Source organism: Staurois parvus, unplaced genomic scaffold, assembly GCF_062004578.1.
Source record: "Staurois parvus isolate SC_StPar_1 unplaced genomic scaffold, SC_StPar_1.0 ptg001614l, whole genome shotgun sequence".
In the NCBI taxonomy this organism is placed as follows: Eukaryota; Metazoa; Chordata; class Amphibia; order Anura; family Ranidae; genus Staurois; species Staurois parvus.
In genome coordinates, this window is record NW_028319410.1 from 2,317,891 (window position 1) to 2,343,595 (window position 25,705).

At 41.2% G+C, this 25,705-nt stretch overlaps 1 protein-coding gene across 3 annotated transcripts in view; it reads left to right on the forward strand.

Moving 5' to 3' along the window:
* Positions 1 to 20,917, forward strand: part of ZNF536 (zinc finger protein 536) — a 641,179-nt gene extending 620,262 nt beyond the window's left edge. For all 3 annotated transcript variants that reach the window (XM_089663032.1, XM_089663034.1, XM_089663033.1), the window contains one exon: positions 19,239 to 20,917. In XM_089663032.1, the coding sequence (XP_089519158.1) occupies positions 19,239 to 19,276 (38 nt within the window). In that variant the 3' untranslated portion in view covers positions 19,277 to 20,917. The remainder of the gene's footprint in view (positions 1 to 19,238) is intronic.
* The last annotated feature ends 4,788 nt before the right edge of the window (positions 20,918 to 25,705 follow it).

Below are 25,705 nucleotides of genomic sequence, written 5' to 3' on the forward strand. Positions count from 1 at the left end.
AGTAGAAGATGTTAAAAGAAAGTTGTACTTTTTTATCTAGACACCCAGGGTACCCATTGATGCCTATGTTCATTTGATGGAAGTCAATACTTAGCTACTGTGGGCAGTACATGCAATTTGTACCTGCAGGGCAATGTGGAGATGTCTCTCATTCCAAAAGGAATATATCAGATGAAAGGTCAAGGGGTCCTAAGGAGGGTGGAGATTTGGTCTGCTTTAGGTGATAGGAGATGGACAGTAGCAGTGCTTGGAAAAATTCTCAAAACTTAACAAAGGATTTGATTGTTTATAGCAAGATTGTTTCCATTTGAACCAAGTCCATTAGGAATCTACACTCACCGGCCATGTTTTTAGGTACACCTTGCTAGTGAACTATTGAACTAAGCCCTAATTGTAAATCATCATCTTTGGCAAATAACAAATCTGTGCCGGACGAGGGTGTGTGTCCCTACGCACCCTCTGGCCGACTGATGATTCTAAAATATAACCTTTATTCAAATATATATAATGTATCCTCAGATGTAATTAATGCCTATTGGAGTGGAATGTTCCTTGCTAGTGCCAAGAAAATATCCCCCACACCATGACATCACCAGCTTGATCCATTGATACAAGGCAGGATGGATCCATGCTTTCATTCTGACCCTACCATCTGAATGTCTCAGCAGTCAGTCTGCCCATTCTCCTCTGACCTCTGACACCAACAAAGCATTTTCGTTCACACAACTGCCGCTCAATTGGATATTTTTCTCTTTTTTGGACCATTTTCTGTAAACCCTAGAGACGGTTGTGCGTGAAAATCCCAGTAGATCAGAGGTTTTTGAAATACTCAGACCACCCGTTTTGCAGCAACAACCATGCCACGTTCAAACTCACTGAAATTCTTCCCCATTCTGATGCTCGGTTTGAACTTCGGCAAGACGTCTTCGCCACGTCTACATGCCTAGATGCATTGAGTTGCTGCCATGTGATTGGCTGATTAGCAATCTGTGTTACCAAGCAATGGAACAGATGTACCTAATAAGGTGGCCGGTGAGTGTATTTTAGCATATTAAAGGTGTCATTTCTAAATCTCAAAGCCAATCTCCAGCCAAAACGTTTTTTTTTGTTAGCACGGTATGGTTGGAAAATCCAGTGGGTTGTTTTTTTCTGCCTAAGACCCTATAGCAGTTTTCTACTCATTTCCTGCTTTTGTGAAGAAATGAGGGGAACAGTAGTCACCAGGCCAGAAAACAAAGTCAGTTCTACCCATTCTTCCTAAAACATAAGAAATGGTTTTGTTGCTGTTCCTGTCACCAGTGGAGAGATCTTCTATTGCTGTCTGTGACACGCTACCACTGAAATAGGAAGCAAAGGGAAATCTTTCCAGTGGGGATACAGCAATGAAAACTTGATACATGTTCCAAACCTTCCTCACCTTGTCCAAATATTTAAAAAATAGATTTTGGCTGGAGTTGCCCACATGGAAGAAAAATATGTTTGAAATATATTTAAAAAATATTATTCCCAAATATATTGACATATATTTGAAATACTACAATTTTGTCCACATTCAATATATTAAAAAAATAAATAAAAAATAATATATATATATATATATATATATATATATATATATATATATATATATATATGTATATACTGTATGTTGAAATGTGTTTTTATTACAAAATATATGAAATATATTTTTAAAAATATATTTTTGTTAAATATATCCTTCAGATTTTTTTTAACATATAAAAAGGTCATTTTAACATATATTGTTACATATACCGTATTTGCCGGCGTATAAGACGACTGGGCATATAAGACGACCCCCCTACTTTTCCTGCTAAAATGTAGTGTTTGGGCTATACTCGCCGTATAAGACTACCCCTCTTCCAATGCACACCAGTGGGAGGAATAGTGCCCCATCATTGATGTCAGTGGGAGGAATAGTGCCCCATCATTGGTATTAGTGGCAGGAATAGTGCCCCATCATTGGCATTAGTGGCAGGAATAGTGCCCTATCATTAGTATCAGTGGGAGGAATAGTGCTCCATCATTGGTATCAGTGGCAGGAATAGTGCCCCATCATTGGTATCAGTGGGGGGAATAGGTGCCCCATCATTGGTATCAGTGGCAGGAATGGTGCCCCATCATTGGTATCAGTGGCAGGAATAGTGCCCCATCATTGGTATCAGTGGCAGGAATAGTGCCCCATCATTGATGTCAGTGGGAGGAATGGTGTCCCATCATTGGTGTCAGTGAGGGGTGGAATAGTGCCCCATCATTGGTGTCAGTGGGGGGTGGAATAGTGCCCCATCGTTGGTGTCAGTGGGGGGGGGAATAGTGCCCCATCATTGGTGTCAGTGGGGGGGAGGAATAGTGCCCCATCGTTGGTGTCAGTGGGAGGAATAGTGCCCCATCATTGGTATCAGTGACACCAATGATGGGGCACTATTCCTCCCACTGAGACTTGCTGACCCTGTTCTCGTATGGTGCTGCTGCAGCCAGCATATGTGGTTGCAGCAGAACCTCTACACAGAACACTTACCTGCTGCTCCGGCACTCAATTTTCGCGGGGCCGCTCGGCTCCGCCCCTTCGCCGGTGATTGGCCGCCTGTGTGCCTTTCCTGAGCTACAGTTCTGGCGGCCAATCACCGGTGGGGAGGCGGAGCCGAGCAGCCGCACGAACATCCAGTGGCCGAACTGAAGGAGACGCCGCGCTTCATGGACCGGATCGTCGTGGGACTGGATCCAGGTAAGAGACATCAGCCCCTGCAAACCCCTGTACTTAATGCCGCAGCCCCCCTAAACATGTGTACCGGCGTATAAGACGACCCCCGACTTTTGAGAAGATTTTCAAGGGTCAAAAAGTCGTCTTATACGCCGGCAAATACGGTATTTGTAAATGCATTCCAAAAATACATATTCGTATATTTAAAGACATACAGTATTTTTGAAAATTTTTTTTTAAAAATGTTTCATATATTTTGTAATAAAAAGACATTTCAACATACAGTTTTGGCTGGAGTTGCCCATATGGAAGAAAAATATATTTGAAATATATGTTAAAAATATTCTTCCCAAATATATTGACATATATTTGAAACACTACAATTTTGTCCGTATTCAATATATTAAAAAAAAACAAAAAAAAATGTACGTATATATATATATATATATATATATATATATATATATGTGTGTGTATATATATATATATATATATATATATATATGTTTAAATGTGCTTTTATTACAAAATGTATGAAATATATTTTTGTTAAATATATTCTTCAGATTTTTTAAACATATCTAAATGTAATTTTAATATATATTTTTACATATACTTGTAAATGCATTCCAAAAATATAGATTTGTATTTTTAAAGACATACAATATATTTGAAAATTTATTTTTAACAATATGTTTCATATATTTTGTAATAAAAACACATTTCAACATACAGTTTGCACCTGAGAATCTGCAAGCCAGTTATTCAAAATATAACTTTCTCTGCAGCCCAGTATGTTTTGCCCCTTTGTACTTGTAATTATCATTGAGAAAAAAATAATGCGTTTATCTGCGTCCTCACTACATCCTCCTAGAAGGATCCTTCAGGCAGAAAGTTTCACAGGCAGCAGTGTGGTTGCTCTCCTCCTAGAGGCCATGTTTAATCTGGTTGCAGTGGACCGTGGGAAATGTAACTTAAAGCTCACCTGAGATCAGGCTATAGACAATATGGACACATTTTCACAAACACCTAAATTGGATTTATATCAAGCCTCCAGTGACTTCTGTAGCTGCAGGCATTGTGGAACAAATCATTCACAAATGATTAGCTGCAGTTGTTCAAGTCTGCTCCTCAGCTTCCTGTGATCCCTTCCCGCAGAGCATCTTATGTGATATTTATATTAGATATTAGATGCCTGGAGGACTTCTAGGTCACCACTGGGAAGGGCAAGCAGGGCAACCTAAGTCACTGCAAGAAATCGGGGAAGCTAAGCTGCTGAGTCACTGCTGGGAGGAGGAGAATGAGGAGCTGAGCAACTGATTCACTGCTAGGAGGGGGAGCAGAGTGAGCTGAATTGCTGAGTTGAGCTGCTGATTCACTGCTGAGGTTAGGAGCAGAGGGAGCTGACCTGCTGGTCCAGTGCTGAGCTACTAAGTCGCTGCTAGGAGGGAGAGTAGGATGAGCTGAGCTGCAGAGTCACTGCTGGGAGAGGGAGCAAGGTAAACTGATCTGCTGAGTCACTTTTGGGAGGGGGAGCAGGGTGAACTGATCTGCTGAGTCACTGGTAGGAGGGGGAGCAGGGGGAACTGATCTGCTGAGTCACTGTTGGGAGGGGGAGCAGGGTGAACTGATCTGCTGAGTCACTGGTAGGAGGGGGAGCAGGGGGAACTGATCTGCTGAGTCACTGTTGGGAGGGGGAGCAGGGTGAACTGATCTGCTGAGTCACTGGTAGGAGGGGGAGCAGGGGGAGCTGAGCTGCAGAGTCACTACTTGGAGAGGGAGCAGGGTGAGATGAGCTGCAGAGTTACTGCTGGAAGGGGGGGGCATAATGAGATGAGCTGGAAATTGTGAGGATGAATTGCTCTACAGTGCCTGCAGCTACATAGGTCAGTTAGGGCTTGTTTTAAAGCTCATTTACATCTTAGGTGCATGTACTTACTTACAGACTTAGCCCGGCCACATATTTTCTTGAAACTTAGAGTTAGGTAATCTGTTAATTCTGGATGTTTCTTAGACAGTAGGAACAGTTCACCTGACGTGTTAATGTTCTCCTTCTTGTAAATATCTGTCTTTACTAACTGAACTCAATGAGAATCAGCGTTGGTGCCTCGGCCATAACTGTAGTACATGGTAGCAAAACTAAAAGATTCACATCATACGAAATCCCGGCAAGATCGGAACCTTTCACAAAAAAAAATACAGAGACCTGTAATGGCCCATAGAGAGGCTGATAAGATCTAACTAGATTATCTTTTGTAGCTAATTCTCTTTTAACTCCTTCTACTGACACCAACAAAATCACTTACTGATGCGAGCAGATGTTGTGTTGATACATTGACTCTAAATACATTGACTGTACCAGACACATCTGTCAAATGGTGCATCAATAAACCAGCAATCTGGTGATGTGGATATCTTGACAAATGGACCCTGCAACGTTTTATTATATTGCAGATTAGTCTATACTGTACAGACCTTATGGCCCTCATTTATCAAAAGGAGCTTTTTTTTTTTTAAACATTAGTCTTAACAGTGAATTGAAGTCGGGTTAACACTGTGGATATTCAAATCAGAAACTTCTACTTCTTTATCTATTTCATAAATGGTTGTCATTGTAATATTATTATTCACACTTAAATGATTTTCAAAGATTGTTTACTGAAATACACATAAAGCTCCTGGATGTGTTCATGGTGCTGCATTGTGATTGTGTACTGCAAGGAAGTACAGAATGAGAAAACCGGCATTACCTCCTCTCCATTCCTCCCATCTTCTCCTCTCCTCTCCTCTAATCCCCTCTTCTCCTCTCCTCTCCTCATCTCCCATCTTCTCCTCTCCTCATCTCCCATCTTCTTCTCTCCTCATCTCCCATCTTCTCCTCTTCTCCCCTCATCTCCTCTCCTCCCCTCCCATCTTCTCCTCTCCTCTCCTCCTCATCTCCCATCTTCTCATCTCCCATCTTCTCTTCTCCTTCCCTCATCTCCTCTCCTCCCCTCCCATCTTCTCCTCTCCTCCCCTCATCTCCTCTCCTCCCCTCCCATCTTCTCCTCTCCTCCCCTCATCTCCTCTCCTCCCCTCCCATCTTCTCCTCTCCTCCGCTCATCTCCTCTCCTCCCTTCTCATCTTCTCCTTTCCTCTCCTCCCCTCCCATCTTCTCCTCTCCTCTCCTCTCCTCCCCTCCCATCTTCTCCTCTCCTCTTCTCCCCTCCAATCTTCTCCACTCCTCTCCTACCCTCCCATCTTATCCTCTCATCTTCTCTCCTCTCCTCCCATCTTCTCCTCTCCTCCCATCTTCTCCTCTCCTTTCTTCCCCTCCCATCTTCTCCTCTCCTCTCCTCCGCTCCCATCTTCTCCTCTCCTCCCATCTTCTACCTCTCCTCCCCTCCCATCTTCTCCTCTCTTCTCCTCTCCTCCCATTTTCTCATCTCCTCTCCTCCCCTCCCATCTTCCCCTCTCCTCTCCTCTCCTGTCCTCTCCTCCCCTCCCATCTTCTCCTCTCCTCTCCTCCCCTCCCATCTTCTCTTTACCTCTCCTCTCCTCCCATCTTCTCCTCTCCTCTCCCCTCCTCAGTATACTCTTTTTCATTCCTTTCTGCTTCCCACTTATTTTCTCCCTTCCTCATTTTCTTCCTTTTTTCATTCCCCAATTCTGCTTTTACCTACCTCTCCCTTTCTTCCTTCCTATTTATTTCTCTCTTATTATCCCTCTTTCCACCTATTCTCACTTCCATCAATCCCTCCATTCTTTTTCCTTTTGCCCATCCATTTTTCCTTCCTTCCTTCCTTCCTTCCTTCCTTCCTTGTTTTCTTCATTCTTTCATGTGCTGTCCTTTCTTTTCTCCTTCCCTCACTTTCTTTTGTGCCCCATTTCTGTTCACCCACCTGTAACTTTCCTCCTTTATTTCCTTCCCATTATCTCTCCTTCCACCTCTTTCCACTTCCTTCCTTCCAATCATCATTTTGTTGCCCTTTTCTCTTTCTCTGCTCTCCTTCATTTCTTTCTGTCCCCTAACTTCTTTTTTTCTTTCTTTTTGTCCCCACTTTTTTCCACTTTGATCTACCTCTTCCTTTCTTACTTCCTGTTTATTTCATTCCATTTATCCTTCCTGCCACTTCTTTCCACTTCCTTCCATTTCTCTTTATTTCTCTTTCTTTTCTTTCTTTACTTCCTTTATTCTCTCCAGCCTTCCTTCTTACCTAACTCCTTCCTTCCTTCCTTTCTTCCTTCTTTCCTTCCTTCCCTTTTTTCCTCCCTTCCTTTCTTTCTTTTCCTAAACTTCTCTCCTTCTGACCCATATTCTCTACTTTCTATTTCCCTCCCTTCCTTAGTTGCTTCCTTCCTACCTCCCTTCCTCTTCTTTTCATTCTTTCCTTTTTCAGTCCTTTCTTTTTTTTCTCCCTATCATTCTGTCCCTTTTCCTGCTTTCTTTCTCTTTCTTTCTTTTTCTTTCTTTCTTTCTTTCTTTCTTTCTTTCTTTCTTTCTTTCTTTCTTTCTTTCTTTCTTTCTTTCTTTCTTTCTTTCTTTCTTTCTTTCTTTCTTCCTCTCTTTCTTTCTTCCTCTCTTTCTTTCTTTCTTTCTTTCTTTCTTTCCCCCAGCTCCCTCCCTAGGGGTTCAGGCCTTGTTAAATGATGTTGCTGGTGACATCCTGACATCTTCTGTATGCACACCTTAACTGTTGTGGCATCTTAATGACACTACTGTCAATTTTGCCCTAGATACATGGAAATAGGTCACTAAATAATTAAAACAAATTTATGATTAACATGTTTTAAAAAGAACATCTTTTCCTTCCCTGATGAAGAGATTCCTTAATGTAAAGTACACTTTTGATACAAAAATGATATGAATATGAGTTCACACGAGTCACACAGAAGAATGCCTGCCTATGTACCGAGGGACTACTAAGTTTACAAAAATGTCAATTTTAAGAGAAATTATAATGGTTATTTGTCAGTTTTTATTTATCTTAGTTTTTAAGTTTGCAAACGTATTTTTTATATTTCTTTCAATTATTTGAATAGCAGATCTTCCAATGGAGACACTTTTCCCCATGACAGCTGTCTAAGAGGAATTTTTTCCTCATTTGGTAGAAAATTTTTCTTACTTCCTGTGGTGTGTACAGGACAGGAAGTGAAGGTAAATCTTCCCAAAGGGAGACAGATGACACAAAAAAAACACAGTTTTTGTAACCCTTCTTTATTCTACCTATAGTTTAAAAGGTCTTTAGCTATAATTGAGACAGCGGTGGTTAACTTTCTTGATGGGGGGGGGGATTGAAGTTTGGCCCTTAACATCACCAAAGGCCCACACATAAAATTCAGTGAATATTCAGTGAATATATATTATTTATATTTATATATATTAATTCGTCTCTGAAGACGGCAGACACAAAACAGGATTTAGTCAAAGACTATAAGCATGATACAAGAGATGGCCAGAGACTGTGGCCTTGGTACAAGAGATGGTCAGAGACTGTGGAGTTGGTACAAGAGATGATCAGAGACTGTGGACTTGGTACAAGAGATGGTCAGACTGCAGACATGATACAAGAGATGGTCAGAGACTGTCGACATAATACAGGGGATGGTCAAAGACTGAGGGAAGGATACAAGAGATGGTCAGAGACTGTGGACTTGGCACAAGAGATGGTCATAGACTGTGGACATGGTACAAGAGATGGTCAGAGACTGTAGACTTAGTACGAGAGATAATTAGAGACTGTGGACATGATACAAGGGATGGTCAGACTGCAGACATGATACAAGAGATGGTTAGAGACTGTTGACATAATACAGGGGATGGTCAAAGACTGAGGGAAGGATACAAGAAATGGTCAGAGACTGTGGACTTGGCACAAGAGATGGTCAGAGACTGTGGACATGGTACAAGAGATGGTCAGAGACTGTAGACTTAGTACGAGAGATAATTAGAGACTGTGGACATGATACAAGGGATGGTTAGACTGCAGACATGATACAAGAGATGGTCAGAGACTGTCGACATAATACAGGGGATGGTCAAAGACTGAGGGAAGGATACAAGAGATGGTCAGAGACTGTGGACTTGGCACAAGAGATAGTCAGAGACTGTGAAATTAGTACAAGAGATAGTTAGAGACTGTGGACATGATACAAGGGATGGTCATAGACTGCAGACATAATACAAGAGATGGTCAGAGACTGTCGTCATATTACAGGAGATGGCAAGAAACTGAGGGCATGATACAAGAGATGATCAGAGATTGCAGACAAGATAGAAGAGATGGTCAGACTGCAGACATGATACAAGAGATGGTCAGAGACTGTCGACATAATACAGGAGATGGTCAGAGACTGAGGGAAGGATACAAGAGATAGTTAGAGACTGTGGGCATGACACAAGGGATGGTCATAGACTGCAGATGTGATACAGGAGATGGTCAGAGACTACAGACATGACACAGGAGATGGTCAGAGACTGTGGACATGATCCAAGAGATGGTCAGAGACTGCAGACATGATACAAGAGATGAGCCCTAAATCATTTAATTTTCCAGTTATTTATTATTGTTAAATCTTCTTATCTTCATGGGGTTACTGTTTTTCCAATAAATGTGTAGAATTTACTTTATGTGGCCAGTTTGAAGGCAGACAGTCCTTGGCAGAAGACTCTCGTTATGTTGTTTTGTATATTCACCCAACATTAGGTAACAATGTTAAGAACTGGCTGGAAAATACAGCAATTGAATGCTTGGGAGTCCCGGTTATCAATCACATCCAAACTTCTCCAACTCACAGCTAGGAATAGGCTGCCAAACATAGAACTTCACTTCTTCGTCCTTGGGCCAAAATATATTCTGCAGACCTTTCATTGAGGAGGTCAAAAACTCCATTATCTCTAAAAAATAGTATGTATGTTTACTTAGAATATACACTCAATGGCCACTTTATTAGGTCCACCTTGCCAGTGCCGGATTGGACACCCTTTTGCCTTCAGAACTGCCTTCATTCTTTGTGGCATAGATTCAACAAGGTGTTGGAAACATTCCTAAGAGATTTTGGTAGTATTGACATGAGTTACTGTTGCCTTTCTATCATCTGGAACCAAACTGCCCATTCTCCTCTGACATCAACAAGGTATTTTCTTCCACACAATTGCCACTCATTTTCTCTTTTTCGGACCATTCCCTGTAAACCCTAGAGATGTTTGTGCGTGAAAATCCCAGTAGATCAGCCATGTTTGAAATGCTCGGACCAGCCCATCTGGCACCAACAACCATGCCACGTTCAAAGTCATAAAAGCTTAAAGTCTTAAATCCCCTTCCTTCCCCATTCTGATTCTCTGTTTGAACTTCAGCAAGTCGTCCTCACCACGTCTAGATGCCTAAATGCATTGAGTTTCTGCCATGTGATTGGCTGATTAGCAATTTGTGTTACCAAGCAATGAAACAGATGTACCTAATAAAGTGGCCGGTGAGTGAATGTGAACCGTCACCCTGTAAAACAACCCATTCTGTTTAAATAGAAGTAAACGACAAAACATTTGTGTATAGATATAAAAAAAAGACTGTATAAATACCTTTTTTCCCTTTTTTTGTAAGCGATCACATTCCCTCTGTTCTCAGCTGCATTAGAGCTTGGGGCAGGGGCGAACTGACCATTTGGAAACTCGGGCACTGCCCGAGGACCCGGGGTCAGTAGGGGGCCCCATGAGATGCCCCTGGTACCTTTTTCATAGGCTTTTTTGAGTTTGGGCAAGGACACAGGGGCCCCATGATCCTCTATTGCCCGGGGGCCCCATGAGTTGTCAGTCCATTCCGGGCTGGGGGAGAGCAGCATACTGATCTTCCCAGTGAATGGCTGTGCAACGGGACTTGTCAGGACAAGTCTTATCATTGGTGGAGAGCAGAGTGTTATACAGTACATAACCTCTTGAAAACTTCACAGCACTCAGTGCTTCTTCTCAAATGCCCTCAGCACTGATGCAAGCTGTGGGTTGGCACTTTGGAGGAGTTATGCAAATATCAGAATGCCTTTATGAGTGGGGGTTAGTCTGGGGTAGTGGGAATCCGTAGGCAGGCTGCATTTGCTAAGTAACACCCACATGTGATGCTGAGCCTCCATGATTGAAACAACATAAATCCTTTGATTGACAAGGGCAGGCCAGTCACAGCCAGACTGGAAATGAAAGATCTAGATCAGAGGTCTCCAAACTTTATTAACAATGGGCCAGTTTACTGTCCTTCAGACTTTGAGGGGGCTGGACTGGCCAGCGTGAGTAAAAAATGCCTTGGCATCAATGGGAGTAAACAATGCCCCATCATTGGTATCAGAGGGAGAAATATTGCCCCATTGTTGGTATCAGGGGAAAGAATAATCCCCCATCATTGGTGTCAGTGGGAAGTATAGTGCCCTGCCATTGGTGTCAGTGGGAGGGATCGTGCCCCATCATTGGTGTCAGTGGGAGGAATAGTGCCCCATCATTAGTGTCCATGGGAGGAATAGTGTTTGTGTCAGTGACAGGAATTATGCCCCATTGTTGGTGTCAGTAGAAGGAACAGTGCCTTGCATCACTAGGAGGATTCGTGCCCCAAGGGCCTGATTAAGGCAAGCAAAGTCCTTGAGTTCTGGTTCCAAAGCCCTCAACAGGTCCTGAGCAAAAGACCACTCCCAGAAAACACGCTGAGCAGTTTCCACCTGAATGATGCAAAAAGGGCAGTGCCTGTATCTGCTCAGGTTCCTGGCATGCATAAATGCTCTGAATGGCAACCCCCCTTGGATCGCCATGCATGACAGGTCCTTGTGCCTATTGGTGAGTCTCTTTGAAGAAACATTCCTCCAGACCACCTTGCAAGTGGCTGAAGTCAGGCCTGTAACCGGTTCCAAAATGCCCTTGGCTCTAATCAGCTTGTAGATAGTCTTTGGCTTCCACAAGTCAAGCTTGACTCCATGTAGCCCCTACTCCTTGATAAACTGTTTGGAGACCACTTTTTTTTTTAAGTCCGCGAGGTGCGAAAATCAAAAACCCGTAAGTGAACAAAAACCGTGCCAGTGCAAAACCAACACAAAAAAGTGCACTTAGGGGTGTGCTTTGTCCACCCCCAAAGGGGTAGGACCTCTACCTTGATCCCTCAGGGCGCGAGGTCTTGACAGGGACAAAGGGTTCCACATTGTCCGCCTAGCCAAAGGCCTGGCGGACCCCTTTCCTTGTGGCTAGCCGAAGCCAGCCATCAAGTACTAGGTCTGGGGGCTCTCCCCCAGAGCCAGGGGAGGAGGGAACCAAAAGGGCACACATCCTCCCCCTAGACTTCAGGGTAGGCCCGAGGACTCACACCCTACCGTCCGTGAGAAAAAACACACACATAAGTGAAAAGTGCTTCAAACGTGGGACTGTTTTTTTTTAAGTCCGCGAACGTGCGAAAAACCCGCAAGTGTTCACAAAAAATGTGCAAGTGCAAAACACCACCCAAAAAAGTGCACCTGGGGTGTGCTTTGTCCTTCCCCCGAAGGGGATGGACCACTACCCTGATCCCTCAGGGCACGAAGCTCCTGACAGGGACAAGGTTCCCATTTGGTCCACCTAGCCAAAAGGCCTGGCAGACCACCATTCCTTGTGGCCAGCCGAAGCCAGCCACTCAGTACTTGGCCAGGGGGGTTCTCCCGAAGAGAAAACCCCCTAGGGACAGGGGAGGAAGGAACCAAAAGACCACACATCCTCCCCCTAGACTTCAGGGTAGGCCCGAGGACCCACACCCTCCATCCTGCGAGAAATAAAACACACACAAAAGTGTGACAAACGTGGGAGATAAAATAAATAAATAAATAAGTGGCCGTGCAGATTGTGCACTGGCCAGGCCCTGAGGCCCGTAGCAAAAATTGCCCAAGACTTAGCCAAAAAGCCTAGCCCTAAAAGGCGCAGTGCAGAAAAAGTGTTGAAACAGTGACCATGTGCCTTTTCACACGTTGGGGTCCCACACCCAAGTGTTACTAAGAGCACTACTGAGGCGACCACTCAGGGGGCACTGGTTCGTGGACTCTCTGCCTCCCCGGCCCCTGGCCAGACAAGGTAGATCCGTTCAAATCAGGAGGAACAGGGCCCCTCCGGTTTTCCAGGGGGAATTACTCCCAGGCCCCAGCAGCCTGTGGGCTCCTCAGTTCCTGTTCCAGCCTGTACTAAACATCAGGACCCCCATCCTACCAGCAGGGGTACTATACAACCAATCATCCCCGCAAGCAGGAATGATGGTGGAGCGCCAGCACTGGACACTGATAAGAACAGATACTACACTTGATCTTAGCCGAGAAGCGACTGTTTGGAGACCACTTTTTGATTGAAAAGATACTTTTATTGCAGAAGCATCAAAAACAACATGTTACGTGTAATCGGGGTACATCTCACCCTGTACTGCGACGCAGCGCACCACATAGCAATACAGTTCCAAACATACGATAAATACATTCAGGCCAATAAATACATTCGCTCAGCGGTATGATGCCTGACGTGATGTGCACAGAGGATGAATCCCCCGGATCACCACGTCATGCATGACGCCGCTTACCCCAAAAACTGTAGCATCCTAATACGATATACATTTCCTAGTCACTATGTCATGCACGAAAACGATAACTGAAAAGAAAAACACTGTCAACAATAGGCATCGGGTGTGTGTGGGGGGGGGGGGGGGGTGGAAGGGGAGGGAAGGGGGAAACACAGGCCCGAAGCTTTATTGAAGGGACAAAGACACGCAAGGGGGAGTAGGGGGAAGGGGGAAATCTTCAGACGTCCTCTTCCTCCTTAAAGTCCAACAAGGAATAGTCTCTGAGCAGACTGAGGATCAGTCTGCGACAGTCCTCAATGGACATCCTCTCCCGCTGGTGGATGAGGCGCTTTCTGGCGCACCATAAAGCGTCCTTAAAACAGCACAGCACCCGCCAGGCGCCGTCAATGTCCTCCAAAGAAAAAGTTCCACAGAATAGTCCATTCAGCACTGATCTAGATGAAGCTGGGCATCCTCTATTTAGGAAATGAGGTGGATTCCATTGGACTGGCTGCAGCTTCTAATGCACATTGTGAGAAGCTCACAGTGTGCAGTGAAATCAGAGGAAGCAATTTCAATGCAGAAGATGAGCCTGTAAATCTGTGCAAGACTGAAGGGAAGGCTGGTGTTCCGCTTTAAGTGTGAATCCAGAAGACAATAACATTTCCCTGTTTTACTTTATTTACTGCGTTCAGGAAATCCACAACATGACGGAATCAAATCATTATACTTTGCATGCTGAATACCTTCAGGTTCCTGCGTTATGTGCACCGTGAGATTCCGATCCATAATAAAAGAGCAGATTTTGTTTTATCCCTCTCTGGTGACACAATTTGTGTAGACGATACGACACTCTTGTTTACATTTGCAAAGCGGATGCTTTTTTCCCTCTCTGAAGTTCCTCAGATCTGACCGTAGGAAGTCAAACTAGGCCAGAATTCGGTTTGATGTTGTGAAAGTTTTTACATTTTCGGCTGCAGATATGTGCATTTGTTTTGCATACTTAACTTTCCCGGCAATAATTCTTGGTGAAAGAGACAAGCGGAGACTTTTATGAGCTGTTTTAATAACATCGAGCTTCCAGAGAGATAATGGACGTCTACCTAAAGAGTCTACCATCTTGTTTGTAAATTTATTGCATATTCCCGTTGAGTAAGTTGGCTCAAGAAATATGGCAGTTTAAGTGTATCCAAACAAAAAAAAAATATATATATATATATTTCAGCTTACCAGTCCTTAGATCTGGATGCCTTAGTATTATAGTCGAGGGTTACCGAAGAAACCATAGTAGACATTTGGTAGACATAATAAGAGAGATAATGGACATCTACCTAAAGAGTCTACCATCTTGTTTGTAAATTTATTGCATATTCCCGTTGAGTAAGTTGGTTCATGAAATATGGCAGTTTAAGTGTATCCAAACAAAAAAAAAAATATATATATATATATATATCAGCTTACTAGTCCTTAGATCTTGCTGCCTCAGTATTATAGTCGAGGGTTACCGAAGAAACCATAGTAGACATTTGGTGGACATAATAAGAGAGATAATGGACGTCTACCTAAAGAGTCTACCATCTTGTTTGTAAATTTATTGCATATTGCCATTGAGTAAGTTGGTTCAAGAAATATGGCAGTTTAAGTGTATCCAAACAAAAAAAAATATATATATATATATATATATTTCAGCTTACCAGTCCTTAGATCTGGATGCCTTAGTATTATAGTCGAGGATTACCGAAGAAACCATAGTAGACATTTGGTAGACATAATAAGAGAGATAATGGACGTCTACCTAAAGAGTCTACCATCTTGTTTGTAAATTTATTGCATATTCCCGTTGAGTAAGTTGGTTCATGAAATATGGCAGTTTAAGTGTATCCAAACAAAAAACAAAAAAAACAAAAACAAAAAAAAAAAATATATATATATATCAGCTTACTAGTCCTTAGATCTGGATGCCTTAGTATTATAGTCGAGGGTTACCGAAGAAACCATAGTAGACATTTGGTGGACATAATAAGAGAGATAATGGACGTCTACCTAAAGAGTCTACCATCTTGTTTGTAAATTTATTGCATATTCCCGTTGAGTAAGTTGGTTCAAGAAATATGGCAGTTTAAGTGTATCCAAACAAAAAAAAAATATATATATATATATTTCAGCTTACCAGTCCTTAGATCTGGATGCCTTAGTATTATAGTCGAGGGTTACCGAAGAAACCATAGTAGACATTTGGTAGACATAATAAGAGAGATAATAGACATCTACCTAAAGAGTCTACCATCTTGTTTGTAAATTTATTGCATATTCCCGTTGAGTAAGTTGGTTCATGAAATATGGCAGTTTAAGTGTATCCAAACAAAAAAAAAAAAAAAATATATATATCACAGCTTACCAGTCCTTAGATCTGGATGCCTTAGTATTATAGTCGAGGATTACCGAAGAAACCATAGTAGACATTTGGTAGACATAATAAGAGAGATAATGGACATCTACCTAAAGAGTCTACCATCTTGTTTGTAAATTTATTGCATATTCCCGTTGAGTAAGTTGGTTCAAGAAATATGGCAGTTTAAGTGTATCCAAAAAAAAAAAAAATATATATATATATTTCAGCTTACCAGTCCTTAGATCTGGATGCCTTAGTATTATAGTCGAGGATTACCGAAGAAGCCATAGTAGACATTTGGTAGACATAATAAGAGAGATAATGGACGTCTACCTAAAGAGTCTACCATCTTGTTTGTAAATTTATTGCATATTCCCGTTGAGTAAGTTGGTTCAAGAAATATGGCAGTTTAAGTGTATCCAAACAAAAAAACAAAACAAAACAAAACAAAAATATATATATATATATATACTGTATATATATATATTTCAGCTTACTAGTCCTTAGATCTGGATGCCTTAGTATTATAGTCGAGGGTTACCGAAGAAGCCATAGTGGACATTTGGTAGACATAATAAGGTGGTGGACATTTGGTGACCATAGAAAAAGAAGTAGACCTGTAATAAACATTTGCTAGGCAAATGTTGAGCATACAATAGGCAAAGGATGAGCCTCATAAAAAAATGTCAAATTAGGTAGATAGGTGCTCAGATCAACCCTGGGGGCAATAAAAATGGCAATTCAAGTGTATTCAAACCCAGGAACAAAAATGCAATATATTTCAGATTACAGTCCTTAGATGTAGTGGCTGCCTTAGTTTTGTAGTTCAGGGTTACCAAAGAAATCATAGTAGACATTTCATAACATAATAAGACAGTGGACAGTTAACGAAATAGAAGAAGATATGTGATGAACGTTTGGTAGACATATGTTGAGCATAGAATAGACACAGGATTTTCCACCTAAATATGTCAAATTAGGTAGATAGATGCTCAGATCAATCCTGGGGGGGGGGGGGGGGTCAGGAAAATGGCAATTATAGTGTATCCAAACTCAAGAACAAAAATGTAATATATTTCAGCTTACCAGTCCTTAGATGTAGTGGCTGCCTTAGTTTTATAGTTCAGGGTTACCAAAGAAATCGTAGTAGACATTTGGTAGACACAAGACAGAAAAGAGTCAGTGACAATAGAAGTAGATATTTGATGAACGTTTGGTAGGCATATGTTGAGCATACAATAGGCACAGGATGTGCCACCTAAATATGTCAAATTAGGTAGATAGGTGCTTAGATCAACCCTGGGGGTGGGGTCAAGAAAATGCCAATTAAAGTGTATCCAAACCAAAGAACAAAAATGTAATATATTTCAGCTTACTGGTCCTTAGATGTAGTGGCTGCCTTAGTTTTATAGTTTAGGGTTACCAATGAAATCATAGTAGACATTTGGTAGACACAAGACAGAAAAGAGTCAGTGACAATAAACGTAGATATTTGATGAACATTTGGCAAGCAAATGTTGAGTGTACAATAAACACAGGATGTGCCTCCTAAAAAATGTCGAGTTAGATAGATAGGTGCTCAGATCAACCCAGGCGATAGGTAGCAGAACCAATATGGAGCTACCATACTACAAAAGGTTGAGAGAAGTGGAGCTAATGAGACAAATTAAATCTATATAAGCCTGGAGGGTAAGCCCAAGAACAGAAATGTAATATATTTCAGCTTAGCAGTCCTTAGATGTGGTGGCTGCCTCAGTATTATAGTTCAGGGTTACCAATAAAATCATATTAGACATTTGGTAGACATAAAAAAGACAGTGGACAGTTGGTGATAATAGAGGAAGAAGTAGATATTTGATGAACATTTGGTAAGCATATGTTGAGCATGCAATAAGCATAAGATGCGTCCTAAAAATTGTTGAATTAGGTAAATAGGTGACCAGATCATCTCTGGGGGTAGATTGCAGAGCCAATATAGAGCTATCATACTACAAAAGGTTGAGAAAAGTGGGGCAATCTGATCTAATAACCATGCAGGGCAAATACCGTTCTTCATAACACTGCTTCTCAAATGTGGAGTCAAAGGTTGTGAGTATATTTGAAAAAAATCTAGAGTTAAGAAACCCCCCCTGTGTAGCAAACTAAATAGACATGGGAAGGCAGAGAGGATACAAAAGAAGAGAAAGAGGGTTGAATCAAGTGAGTGGAAGTACGAGAAGGCAAAGGGTGTAGGGTGGGGAGGATGGGGGAAATGGGAAAAAGAGGCGGTACCTGCGGCACTTTGGGGCATACATGTTAGAGGAGGAGAGAAATCCTTAGGATATCACTAGGTCTCAGAAATGCATACTGTCCCAAAAAAAGAATCCAGGGCCAAATAGTAGAAAATTAGGGATATCCATCACATAATTTAGTTGTGAGCTCCTCCGTGTGCGTTACTGAGCTAATATTGTCAACCCATTTCTCAAGCATTAGTTTCCTTTTATGGCTTTATTGTTTCCTTTATTTTCACCTGGCAAACCTACCAGTAACATCCTTCCTATCCTAGGGTGACAACACTCACTCACTATATTGTATCTAATCTGTCATAGAGCAGTGTTGCCACCCTAGGACAAGAATTGTGTTTTGACTGCAGCACACCTCCCCCTATCCTCACCAAAAACATAAATGGCTGTTTTCTGAGCTGCTGAAAGTCTTGTTATTCCTCAGTTTGACCCATTCCAACACCAAATCCTCTGTTTGAATGATCCACAAATGTTTAGTGATGGGCAGGCAAAGGATCAACAATAATAAGTAAAACAAAAATTAAAAAAGACTAATTGTCCACATTTAGCAGGCTTAGAAGTGTAAGTAATGCAAAAAGAAGATCAGAAGGTGAGAGTGCTAATGATGTTTCGCAGGTGCAGTTGACTTTTATGCGCCAAAGTAAGTCACAGGAGAATCCAACATGTTTCAGGGGCTCACCAGTCTCCCTTCATCATGGTTTGTAGTGACCGAATAAAAGACTTTAATGCACAGAACCAGAATAAAATGGTTAAAAATCTATGGCCATGTGTAGAAAGGCTCGTTCAGGGCATCAGTCAGGACTGGTGAGCCACCAAAGCATGTTGATACTCTCATGCCTATCACTTTGTCAGATAAAAGTCAACTTGGCTTATCAAACATTGTTGACGCTTTGACTTTTTGACCGTCTTTTTGCATTACTACTACGATGACCTCTACTTAGTTGATCGCATGCATGCAAATTTTACTGGTATCTCGTACTCTACCAACATTTCTATCTCTGAAAATTTAAATAGGACCCTTCTGAAAATTCTTTTAGCACACATGTCACATGTATACTGAATACTGAACATTAACATTACCGTGTTGTTAGCTCTTGCATCTTATTGTGAAATGTTTTGTAAAAAACCTTATTTGCTTCATGTTCAACACTATCCTATCCCCATTAATGCTCATATGTGTACCAGTTTCACATAAGATGACATCACATGTTCCTAGAATTGATGTGTTTCATGCTGAATACTAAAGTCTGTAGGAATTTAATTTGTTACACTGTTATTTTCGTTTTAGAGCATAATTATTTTTCCGATTCTGTTTTCTTTTTTTACAGACAACCAGGACGGCCATGGGAACGCTGATTGCTCCTAGTTTTGCTATTCTGTATGTTGGACTGATATGTGGTTTGTCTCTTTGATGTACCTCCGTCTCAAGTTGCTCTGCGGCTGAGGTACATCGATGACGTTCTTCTGCTGTGACAAAGTCAAAAGGAGTCTTCACTCCTTTTCCTAACACCTCCGATTTAGTATAAACTTTCAACTTGATATTTTAGACAGCTATGTCAGAGATAAATCACTTGTGGCTTATAATAATTGTTAACTATTATCGGACTATGTTCCTTTGAAACTTTATGAATAAACTGAACTAGCTGCTATTCTTGAATTTAAAAAAAAAAAAAAAAAATTGTAAAAGAACATTTTAGACTGTCGTTCCAGCAGGCAGACTTTCTTAAGATAATTTATTAGGTTTTTTTTTTCAGTGATCAAAGATTTAAACAGTTAAAGAAATATCATCTGCCTTTATTAGAACATGAAGACTATAACAATATAGGGCAATTGTATAAATGCTAACTTAGGGCATTATTAATACATCAGGACTGATATTTTTGGTTCATTTATTCCGTTTGAATGAATTCACTTCTTGAGATTGTATTGCCTGTCTTGTAGTTACTTGCAAAATTATTAAAAAAATAAATAAAAAATTTCGATTTAGCAAAAAACTGCACATTAAAGATAATCCAGTAAGGCCTACTAACAATGTTATTAGTTGTGAAACATCTAAATTTATTTCACTAATACTTTAAAAGAAAAAAAAAAATTGGTGGTCCTTATAGACAATATACAATACATGGTTCCTGTAGTCGTAATACACTTGGTGTTGTATACCTTGATGCTGTATTTGTAATCTACTTTACATCAGAATAACCAAAAGGAAACTGGAACCAGAGCGTTATACTATTTAATATTTAACCAAACCGAAAAGCATTTGTGTTCACTGAAGCCTGGTTCTTAAATTGGACGATAATGGATTCGGTCCATTGCAGGCTATACTCACACACAAAACAATAGCAAAACACCTGATAGTGAGAATTTATCAGATTTGAATCTGTACCCTGGCTAAGTTTCCTGGAGGTCTGAAAGGTGATTTTGATATTACAAAGGTTTTTCTTTTTCTTTCCTTTTTTTTCTTTCTTTCTTTTTTTTTTCTTTTTCTTTCTTTTTTTTTTTTTTTTTTTTTTTTAGATATATGTGTTGCTGTTTGTATATTATGACGTATTTGTATTTTTATTGTATATTATGATGTAATATAAGCTTACATGGTGACGAAACATAGAATTATTTTAGGAGGGTGTGTATAGTCAGAAGACAAATTGAACAATCATATTCGTCTGAGGAGGGGATTATAGCATGAAACACATTGAGACTGTGATGGTACCTATCAGTGATGTCATCCTATGTGACACTCAACACAGACGAGCATTTAATGAGCTGGAAGAAACGGCTGGAGCAAAAAGCCTTGATGTCAAAGACTTCCAGATATTTTCTTCATAACACTGGGAAGCGAACTTTTCATTCATCATCAAGAATAGACACACTGGGACTGTCTGAATTCTGCATGCTGTCTTCTACCTGCCTGTGCCGCTTCCATCATGGTGGGAGGGCACCTTTGTACATTTTTATGTGTAAGCTACTACCTGTATGTGTTTTGTTGTATAAAGTGCTTTGATATTCAGCCATGGTGCCCTACTCATTTGTATGTACAACCCTTGATTGAAGTCATTCTATCTGCCATGTAAAATAGGAGAGAAAGTTGATATGGACCATTCACAATTTTTGTCAAAGTAATATGTTCTCCTACTTAATGTGGACCCAAAGTGAAATAATGACATTGGGCCCACTGGTCCTTTATTTAAAAATCCTTATTGTATAGCTGAAATACACTATATGGCCAAAGTTTCGTGGACACCTGGCCATCACACTTGATTGGGTTTGTTGGAAATTGCATTTCAAATCCAGGACCATAAAATCAAGTACATAGTCGTGCAATATTCACTGAAAAACATTAGCTTACAACTTTTTTTTCAGACAAATTGGCATTACTAACCTTGTAGAAGGAGTTTGGAGAAGGCCCTTTTCTGTTCCAGCTTGGTCTGTTAATTCATGGTTGGAAGAGTTTGGGGAGGAATCTTACTGAACAGCTTTGGGTCGACTTGGAATGCTAGTTTCAAGCTAGATCTTCATCAGTACCTAGAAAAACAAGACATTAGGTCTACCACAGATGCTTGTATACCTCCATCCCAACAACTTCCAAAGAAGTCAAAAACAGATTGCCCATGGGACTGTTTTTTGGAGGTCATGCACACACGAATATAAAATATAAAAGTCATACACTTTTTTGAGAACATATAAGGATAAAAATAGGGTAAAAACAAACAAATGCATAGGAACAGTTTGTTACAACTTTCACATTTCGGTAAATGATTGTAGAGTTCCTTCATACAAATATCCAATAGTCATGGTGTCAATCAGCAAAAGGAGATAGAGAACATCATTAATCTCAACACGATTTGTGTTCTTGATTTCTTCATCAGTACCTTTTGGCTAAATGACCACAAATTCCAACAGGAACCCTTCCAAATCTTGTGGAAAGCTTTCCCAAAAGAGTCAAGGCTGTTGTAGCTGCAAACCGAGAACAGCTCTATACTGATACTTAAAGTTTTGGAATGGGACATCCATCAATATAGGTTTCATGGTCAGACATCAACAACATTTTGGCCATATAGTGTACTGTGCTAAGTAAATGACCTAGCAATGCTTACACCTCACAAAGAGCAAACAGGTGAGTAGACATGGAAAGGCAATATCTGGTGGGACCTAGCAGAGACCATAGAGGACAACTATTTCATTGTTTTGGGCAGATGGGGGTTACACAGGGGTTTTCCGTTGGGTCAGCAAATCAATCACTATTTAACTTTAGATCCACTATAATATCTAAAAACACCCAAAAGTTGATATTGCAATACTGGTGGATGCCATTGCATTGAATGACCTGTTGCCTTCTTATATTGATTTGCCATTTTTGTAGCAACATCATCCCACTTTAGCTTCCTCAAGAACTAATTTTGGTATGCTTATTCTTTCTTATTTCAAAGAATTTTGTTTTTGACACAACGTACCTTGGTGGAAATCTTTAGAAAGAAATGTGGCATATGTCCTAGGAACATCCCTACAGTATAGGTGCCATAAGACTGGATAAGGTTGGTAAGCAGACCATTAGCAGAAACTGGTGACTACTCTTTTCACTGGTGTTCTATATAAAAAGATTCATTAGCACTTGAAGCCTGACTCAAGTAATTTTTTTGGGATAGAGTTGGGAAAAGTAAAATTTCTCTTGGGTTATATTTCTGTCTATGGCACCATTGGAGATATTGTCCCCTTACTTCCTGTCCTTGTGATATCTGTACAAAAAATAAGGGCGCAAACATCACCCAGGCATGAAGGCAAGGATAGCAAAAAAAACCTAACTCCTCTCTGCTCTACCAGAAAGTGATTGTAAATCTTCCTAGTGGGGAGGCAAATACCATTAAAAACCAGACAGAGACTTAACTGCGTATCCAAAACTGGAAAAAAAATGGCGGGAGATGGGCTTTAATGTTCTGTACTTGGTAAGGCACAGATCCTTACACTACAGAGTACACCATACCAAAGGTAATTATCTTTTTACTTTTCAGTAGTCTACTGTGTCTTACTAGTTTTCCAGACAGAAGTTAGGGATAGAATGAGTGGCACAGTCCTTATCATGCCTAATGCCACTCAAGGAAGTTTGTAGGCAATCTGTGCTTCTCCACGTTCAGGGTTAAAGCAAGTCTGAACCCAAGAACAAAAAATATAGTTGCATAGTTAGTCTGGCTGAAAAAAGACAAAAGTCCATCCAGTTCAACCAAAGAAAAAAAAAAGTTATAGGCCTATACCCACAGTTGATTCAGAGGAAGGCAAAAAAGAAACCCAGCAAAGCATGATCCAATTTGCTCTTGCTGGGAAAAAAATTCCTTTGTGATCCCCCAATCGGATATATCATTTATTGCAGTTGACCAGTCTTTAGATGCTGTGGTTGCATTTTTTTTCCTTTTTTCCAGTCATTCTTTCTATTATTTTCACTGGGTAATCCTGCCAGAAATTTCTGTCTTAGTTCAGTGTTATCCACCTAGGCTCTCTTCTCCTATCCTCTCCTCCAGATGTGGAGAGCTCAGGTTTAAGGACAGTACTGGATTTCTGTCAGAATCAATGGTTATATATCAAACAAAACACTTGCAATGTCATGGGTAACAGACCAAAAAAGAACAAATAAGGGAAGGTCATTGGCATTTACATATGGAATTCGGACGTTCCCGATACCTTTTTTCGCGCATGTTTTCTATGCACTCACCAGATACATTAGAAGTGAATAGTCACCAATTGTAGTCTAACATTTAACCCTATGGTCATAGACATCCACTCCTCATAATCCTAAATATACATTTCCCAATGTTTGTAGATTACTTTCTTGTAGCTAAACTCCAGGAAATTTGAAAACTCTCCCTTGCAGTGGGGCTGCACCTACCGTGCGAGGGTAGCCTGCTCATTTATTTTATGAGAGCATAAAAGCTCTTTTACTTACCTGATCCTTTGCTTCCCCAGCCAACAGCGCTCCTCCAAGCTCCAGCAATGCACTGTCCCTCAGCATCATCGAGCCCAATGCAAGCCTATGGACCCTGCATCAAGACCTTAGACCGCAGGAACATAGGGGGAAAGATGCTGTGGGGACCGTTCTAGGAGCATGGAGTAGTAAAGGATTAAAAAAAAGACACAAGTCCATCTAATTCAACCAATAGATTAAAAATAAGCAAACAGAAAAACTCCATATATAGAATCATCTACCCACAGTTGATATAGAGCAGGGGTGTCACACTGGCGGCCTTCCAGCTGTTGTGAAACTGCAGTGCCTCATGGGACTTGTAGTTTGGTGACAGCTGGAGGGCCACCAGTTTGACACCTGTGATCTAGAGGAAGGAAAAAATATATATATTTCTTGCATGGTACAATTTGTTACAAAAATAATAATGAGGGTCCATAACCTGACTAAAGAACAGGCCCAAGATTTAAGCAGGAATAAAAAGTACAGGTTTTGAAGGAAGGGTAGCATCTAATATCCACAATAAAAGTTAAAAAGTTGTAAAAGTTGATGGCAGTTTAAAAATTCATGGACAGGTAAGATCTTACCAGGGGCGGAATGATCATTCGGGCACCCAGAGGGCCTGGGGTCAGTAGGGGACCCCATGAAATGCCCCTGGTACCTTTCATATGCTTTTTTGGGTGTGGGTTGAGTGTGGCCAAGGACACAGGGGCCCCATGATTTGCCCGGGGCCCCATGAGTTGTCAGTCCGCCGCTGGATCCTACATCTTTCAGAAATCTGTGTTCCTTTCATCAGAGCCTTTGTATGAGGCTCAGTTTCCCACCAGCACAGTAACAGTGCACCTAGCACTGTATTCTTCAACCAACCTCTGTATACCCCACAGACCTGATGAAAGAGATGCAGTTACCTGAAATGCGTTGGACTATTTGTCTATGTACATACCTCACCGTTAATGTTTATCTACAGCTGAAAGAGATGTGCCTAAGGCTTTTAGGTGCTACCCCTCCACCAAGAGTGGTGCATATGCTAATGCTCCCTAAGTCATTGGTTTCCCATGTGACACTAATCTTGTCAAATCGTTTGATGAGATCAGCCTTCAATACAGTCATAGTGCCCATCGATCAAGAAACTGTGCTCACAGATCCTTTTCACTTCGGATTCTCGGAGATGGTCCTGGTCTGTAGCCAATGAACGGGATACATGGGACCCATCACAATGAGATCCTCATTGATATCACTGGACTCCGTTGAATGTATAGTCGATATCAGATATTCTCAACCAGGGTTTTGTAGAACCCTAGAATTCCTCCAGTGCAGGGGTGTCAAACTGGCAGCCCTCCAACTGTTGCGAAACTACAAGTCCCATCATGTCTAAACCTAAATATACATTTCTAGATTTTTGTAGATTACTTTCTTGTAGCTAGACTCCAGGAAATTTGAAAACTCTGGTCCTGGTCTGTAGCCAATGAACGGGATACATGGGATCCATCACAATGAGATCCTCATTGATATCACTGGACTCCGTTGAATGTATAGTCTATATCAGATATTCTCAACCAGGGTTTTGTAGAACCCTAGAATTCCTCCAGTGCAGGGGTGTCAAACTGGCAGCCCTCCAACTGTTGCGAAACTACAAGTCCCATCATGTCTCTACCTTTGGAAGTCACGCTTGTAACTGTCAATCTTGCAATGCCTCATGGGACTTGTAGTTTTGCAACAGCTGGAGGGCCACCAGTTTGACACCTGTGCTCTAGCAGTTGGTAGGGGCTTTTTGAGCAGTGATAGGTTGACTTTCCAACTGGTAATTCGAGGGCCAATGCAAATATCAAAGCCAATGGCATGACCCTA